At 36.4% G+C, this 6,701-nt stretch overlaps 1 protein-coding gene across 2 annotated transcripts; it reads left to right on the top strand.

Moving 5' to 3' along the window:
* The first annotated feature begins 3,908 nt into the window (after positions 1–3,908).
* On the top strand, positions 3,909–6,192 carry LOC103433078 (non-specific lipid transfer protein GPI-anchored 9-like). 2 transcript variants are annotated; one of them, XM_008371298.4, is made up of 3 exons: positions 3,909–4,387; positions 4,491–4,532; positions 5,954–6,192. In XM_008371298.4, the coding sequence occupies exons 1-3, from the start codon at positions 4,072–4,074 to the stop codon at positions 6,046–6,048; spliced, it is 453 nt and encodes a 150-aa protein (XP_008369520.1). In that variant the 5' UTR covers positions 3,909–4,071; the 3' UTR covers positions 6,049–6,192. The 2 variants fall into 2 exon arrangements, with proteins under 2 accessions (XP_008369520.1, XP_008369519.1); XM_008371297.4 differs by having other exon boundaries at positions 4,001–4,387; positions 5,942–6,192.
* The last annotated feature ends 509 nt before the right edge of the window (positions 6,193–6,701 follow it).

The raw sequence follows: 6,701 nt of genomic DNA, 5'->3' as shown, positions 1-6,701 counted from the left end.
TAAATTTTTATTTATATTTTTCAAGTATTGATTAGACAATATTTTGTTTGTATGATGACATTTTCATTGTACAATTCTCTTTTTGTTTCTTTATCGCATATTTTACATGGATTATTATATATTAAACCAAAAGTGTAAAAATTATCTATTAAACCAAACAATTATTTATTTAATTTTTAAAAACATATTCTATGTAAATACATATTATTTATTTATTTATTAAACAAAACAATTATTATTTTATTTTTTCAAATCGTAACAATTTTTTTTTTGGGGGGGGGGGGAATTTAAAATTTTGGGGGAAAATATAAAATTTTCAAAGGGAATTTTGGGGGGATTTTTACCTCCATTTTGTTTCTGTCGATTATTGACACACCCCGACCTCAATCGAGGCATGCTGGCCGTCACGTGAGGGTGACATAGCTAAGTGCCCAGTGCGGAAGCAATAGAGATATAAGGAATTACGGATAATAAAAACCAAATCAACTAGAGTACTAGCTAAGATAGAGTGCTAGAGAGATACTAAGTGTGAATTACACGACCAGAGCATAAATATCCTAAGTGCAGTCAAGCAGGACAAGTACTAATTATTCAACACCCAAAGGTGATCCTACATTAATGATATTATGTCAGAACCCCCGTCGAAATCCCCGTGATCCACCAAGCACTTCTACCTAAAACCTGGAGAGGCGCAAAACAGAAAGTGTGAGTGGGCAAAAACAAAACTTTTCAAAATCATTTCATTTCTCAAAAGTTCTAACCCCTCGCCGTAAAACCTGTATAATTTCCCAGAAAATAATAGTAATAACAAGCTGTATCAGAAATCATACTCAAGATGAAAATCCATAAAAATATACCATGCCAAAGTATCTCAATGCAATGCTATAAGTAATACAAGCAAAAATATATCAAAGTCAAATTTCGCATCAGCCAAATCTCTCTAACTCAAACTGCACTGCTGAATATATAACTCATAACCAATCTCAATCATATCAAATCAAATCCTGCACATGAGTCAAAATCACCTAAAGTGATATGTACGACAATACTAGGTGTAAAGTAAATATGCTCTAGTGCTATGATCAAGTGAAGGCTGTGCGAATAATCGCGAGTCATCTACGAGTTGGAACCACCTAAAGTGGTATGTATGACAAACATGTGCACCTAACTTGGATCCAATGTGAGCATATGGTGCGAGAGGTGAACCTCACGTGAAGGACTGTGCCCTAACCATGGGTGGGAGCACTAACACCGGGTGCAAGTTCATGAGCTCTCAATACATCACATCATATCTCACATAACTGAAGTAACATCATATCTTTAATTTATGAACTTACCTGGCACTTACCTGTGTGTTCACAACACCAATCATAAATATATGCAACTATTCATGCATAATAAAATAGACAAATACTTTGCATGGCATTTCAAAACGTATAATCATTCAAATTCATTTTCTGGGAAAAACTCAAATATATAGGTATATATGGAAAACCAAAAGCCCACTCACTGATATGTCGAAGGGTCGTAGCCCCCGAGCCTCGAATGATGGCGCTCGTCCTCAGGATAGGTTTCACTATATGCGGAATAAATGAATAAACATTATTTAAAGCACATACACAAAACTAGAAAATAACTTATACCACCATGATCTACTCAACCTCAGGAACATCCCTATATTTTTAGAAAAATTTTCCGACCTCCCACGCTCGGCCAAACCCTAACTGAAGCTTAACTGCCGTTAGGAATATTCCATTAAATCTTAACAGAAGTTAACGGCGTTACCTGACGCTGTTAGAATATTCTGTCAGACTTGACGGAATATTCTTCTTCGTCTTCCTTGGATTGCCGGAGATCGTCGCCGGTGCCGATTTCTGGAAAAACAATCAAACCTTCATATCTTCTTCGATTCTCAACCAAAATTCACAAAATTTATACCAATTTGAAGCTTAGGATGAGAGGAACAAAACCTTACCACTTTACAGCCCTAAAACCCACGGGATTTCGCCGGAGAACCCTCGATAATCCGGCTAATTTTGAAACTCGCCAAACTCAACTTCCCCGACGTCCAATTCACTTCGTTTTTCTTCTCCGAGCTTTGTGAAGATGTCCTAAAGCTCACTAGTTGCTTAAAATCTTCTAAAAACTTCGAAATCATGAGTGCATGAACAATGCTCAAATTGGAGATTATGGTTTATCAGGTTTTTTGGGATTTTCACGTCCAACCATCACTACCATTCGACTCCTAAGCTTGCAAGGAGTCCAAAAACATCGATCACAACCTCGATCTGTGAAGTTTGAAAAGGTTTTGAAGGTTGTTCGTACAGGTTGTACGGAAATGGCAAGAAATCCGAGGGAGGGAGGAGAGAGAGAAATCAACGGGAGTGGTGTGTGTGAGTGTGAGTGTGTGGTCTAGTTTTGGGCTACTAACAACCACAAAACCATAATTTTTAAGTTCTAAAAACTTAGGAACTAATTAGATTAGTTTAACACCTAAACTCAAACCACAACACTACACAATATACTCAACATCCAAAGGTATTCTAGTCAATTCACACCATCGAAAAATATATTTCGGAACGGGCTGTCATAGTTATAACCGACAGTAATGAATATTTTCCAAAATATAATCCCTCCATCTCTTCCTTGCACCGGTGCTTCTCCCTTCCTCATTTTCTCCTCTCCTCATTTCCTTCTCCTTTTCTTCTCTCCTCATTTACTTCCAGTTCGAACACTTGCAACCAAAGTTCATAAACCCTAGCTTTAGCTATCTCGAATATGGCGAGGCGTTCTGATGACTCCAATTCTTATCGTTGTCGGACAAGAAAAAGGTAACATTCTTGCTCTCTCTCTCTCTCTCTCTCTCTCTCTCTCTGTGTCTCTCATATGGGGAACTATGGGTACGAATTTAAACATGCTAAAATTTGTTAGTAGTCGGTAGTTACCCGGCCGAGAGGTGATTGAAAAACTTGAATAATTTTGTGTTGTTTGTTTCAGTGGGTTGGATGTTGTTGGTGGTGGTGCTACGAGCGGATGTCGTCGCTCAGAACGGTTAGCATAACATTATGGTGCTGATGTTGCTAAAGACACCTCAAATACGGGGCAGTAAGGGACAACTCATCCCATGAACCGTCGAACTCGAATGACCCCATGATGGAGGGTAGAAATAGGTGAGGATTAGGGCTAGATAGTCTAGTCAGGACCTGGATTTCCCAATGGGCGCGGCACTCGGCATCTAGCTTGGAGCGAAGGGCGGACTTGTCGACGACTTTGAGAGCGAACGGGAGGCGGGTGGTCGGACGACGGGTCGTGGACTAAGAAAACGGTGCCCATTGCTTCCTTGCCTAAGACTTTAAGGCCCTGAGGTTTTCGAGATCGAGCTTCGGCGAGGTTTCAGATGGTGAATGCTATGGAAAATGCAAAAAGTTCAGGGGATATGGAAAATGCAAAAAGTGATTTATATTTTTTTAATTATTAATATATTTTCTGTCGGTTTTATCCGACAAGAATGCTTTTATTTATTCTTATTAATAAAGTATTTGTTGGTTATATCCGACAGAAATTCTCTTATTTATTATAAATATATATCCTGTCGGTTATATTCGACACAATTTATGTCGGTTTTAGAGTATTTTCTATCGAAAAATTCATTTCCTGACTCTGGAAAATCTGTCGCTTATTATATCCGCCACTGTATCCATTTTCTGTCGAATTTTGCTTAAAATCCGACAGTAATATACGTTTCTTGTTGGTTTTTGGACCGCCAGTTATAAATAATTTTGTAGTAGTGAGATCACTGTTACACATTGGTTATCATGCGTAATCTCTTTATAACCATTTGTAATTTTTATAAATTATGAAGATTACAAGCAATTGCGTTGAAAGATCTTAGCAAATCCCTTCTAGTAACACTATTTTAATAAATTACACATGGCTTGTCCATTTTTTTGGGAACTAATATTTGACTAAATGACAACAACTGTATATAAAATCCTCACAAGGTAATCGAAAAAGTAGTAGAGCCACCCTCCACCTCCCATTTTATTAGAGAGAAAAAGAGAAGAGAGAGAGATGGGCTGCTACAGCATTTCCATGTTGGCGGTGGCCACGATGGTTGTGTTATTAAGTTTATTCGGATCGGCGGCCGGTCAAACGACGCCGGCTTGTGCTCAGGACCTTCTGCCGTGCGCGGACTACCTCAACAGCACAGCTCAACCATCTGCCACGTGCTGCACTGCCATCAAGCAGACGGTGGCCACCCAGCTTCCGTGTCTCTGCAACCTCTTTTACACTCCCGGACTTCTCGAGAGTTTGGGCAGCAACATCACTTCCGCTCTCAGAATCGCCAACGCTTGCGGCCAATCACTTGATACATCCAAATGCAAAAGTACTTTTGCTCAGTGCACTCTTTAGTTTAATTTGGATTTTTCTAAACGCACCCGTTTAAGATCTTGAACTAACTTATATGTTTTGGTGTTTTGATTTTGCAGCAGCCGTAGTTGCTCCTACACAATCCCCACCTGCAGCCACAGGTACCAAACTTCTCTTTCTTTTTACTTTTATTTTGTGGAAGATAAATTTTGGTAAATTAGGTGTTACATTAATTACCGATGGAATTTGAATTCAGACTGTCATGCAAAATCTTAACTCCTTTCTACATATGGTTACGGCCACTTGCCTTCTCTTTCTTTTTACTTGTTTGGATCAAAATTCAAAATTCAATTGGGTAGTAGCAAAGATGGGATTTATTTTGAAATGACTGATAATGTTGTGTGTTTAATTAAAATGGAGATCATAAACTGAGCACAGGCATCAACATCCAATTTGAACAACTAATAATTTCTGGATAGATTGATAGCAGAGTTGGGAGTTCATAGTCAATGATAATTATGAGCACTGAGAAAGAGTTTACGTCTGCTCTGTCTTAGTTCAAAATCGGATTTGAACCATATTATTATGATTGACTTATTATTAAGCTTAACTGATTCTCACACTTGGTAATATAAATATATCGTTTGTATAAGAAAGAAAAAAACGACTATCATTCTTTAAATCTAAACTTATTTAACATTTTTCCAACAAAATGATAAGTTTCACTAGACCATATAAGCATTAGTGTTAGAAGAGGAATGATACTTACACGAAAGCTGATCGCATTGGTAACATAATCTCAATCAAGTTATACATACAGTAATAAGATTCAATGTCAAGTAGATCGTCCGTTTAAATTATATTTTATAAATTACAACAGGTGAATTGTGACATATATCTGATTAACAAATTTACAAGTTTTGATTTTAAAAGTTGGTGTACCTAGAGAATAGTAGGTAAAGAAAGGGCACTTCACTTGGACATGCCATGTGTTTTTGTATATAATTTGCTAACTTCAGTCGGCGCCACCAAATCTGACTGGCCCTATTAAAAATTCAAAAGCAATAAAAAAAATAAAAAATAAAAAATATCCCACGTCTTTACAGTTGGGCAGCAAATAATAATAAAACAAGTTGAATTTTCAAGTGCTGATAAGTCAAAAGACTCCAGAGTAAACAGTTATGTCATGTTATGTTTGTCTATTTATCACCTAAACTTGTATAGAGTTATCAATTTTTTTAATTTATTTTATCTAATTATTTTATGAACTTTTATAATTAGTCAATTTTTTAGCTTTAAAATTTTTCATCTAACTTTTCAATCATTTTAATCACGCGAACAACATATGACAATTGTATGAAGACAAAAGAAGAGAAAATTGGATAGATGAAAACCTTCCAAGGAAAATTGGTTTGGTTTATTATAAAAGTTGTGGGGATAAATCAGCTAAAATTAAAGTTTAGAGGGACCCAAATGTTTAATTTACATGAATGTTTCTTATGAATTTTTACCATTTAACCAAGTGGTAAATTTAGTGTTAAATCTCCATTAGGTCGTTATAATATTGCAGTTAATCTTGCAGGAACACCGGGAAACGACGATGGCGGTTCCAGCAGGGTAGAGTGGACTGGATTTTTTGCTCCTCTCTTATTCTGGGCTTCTGTCATGCTATATTAGTCCTTTTCTATAAACTTCTTTGAGTAAATAATGCAAACATCAATCGGTATTAGGGTCATGAGCTCACAGATTCGGAGATTATATTATTTGTTTCGTGTCGCTTTACATTAATATTTTTTAATATCATTTTACTATTTTACCTTACATCATATTGGTCAGTGAGTATTATTTTACTCATCTCATGTTGCACAATTTGAAGGTTTACATAATTGTTGTGGTGCTTTCAATCTTTGTAGACTTTCCGTAAATGGGAGAGTTTTACTGTAGTCTTCATGTGATTTGGGATAACCTAAACACGTCGCCTTATCGTTAAATAGGTTCTTATAGGGTGGTTCGGCATGAGATCTCAACCCGAAAATGGAACCAAACCCAAATAGGATTCCGAATTCCAAACATAAATTTTTTTGGATGAGAATTTGAAGATCAACCCCGTACCAAAATTTTGATATTCCAAAAATTCAAAATTCCTAAAATGTTTTCGATATTTTGGAATGGATCAGGATTGGATTTTGGGTTTTGAGCTTTTGGGTTGTGGGCTAAAATTTGGGCTTTTGGCTTGAAATTTTGTTGTCCTATTTTATATCAATTGAAATTTAGGATTTTTACCTCATACCAATTTGAAATTTCATACCAATTTTATACCAAGTCAAATT

Source organism: Malus domestica, chromosome 04, assembly GCF_042453785.1.
Source record: "Malus domestica chromosome 04, GDT2T_hap1".
Lineage (NCBI taxonomy): Eukaryota > Viridiplantae > Streptophyta > Magnoliopsida > Rosales > Rosaceae > Malus > Malus domestica.
The sequence above is the reverse complement of the archived record's forward strand: the minus strand, read 5'-3'. Positions and strand labels throughout refer to the sequence as shown.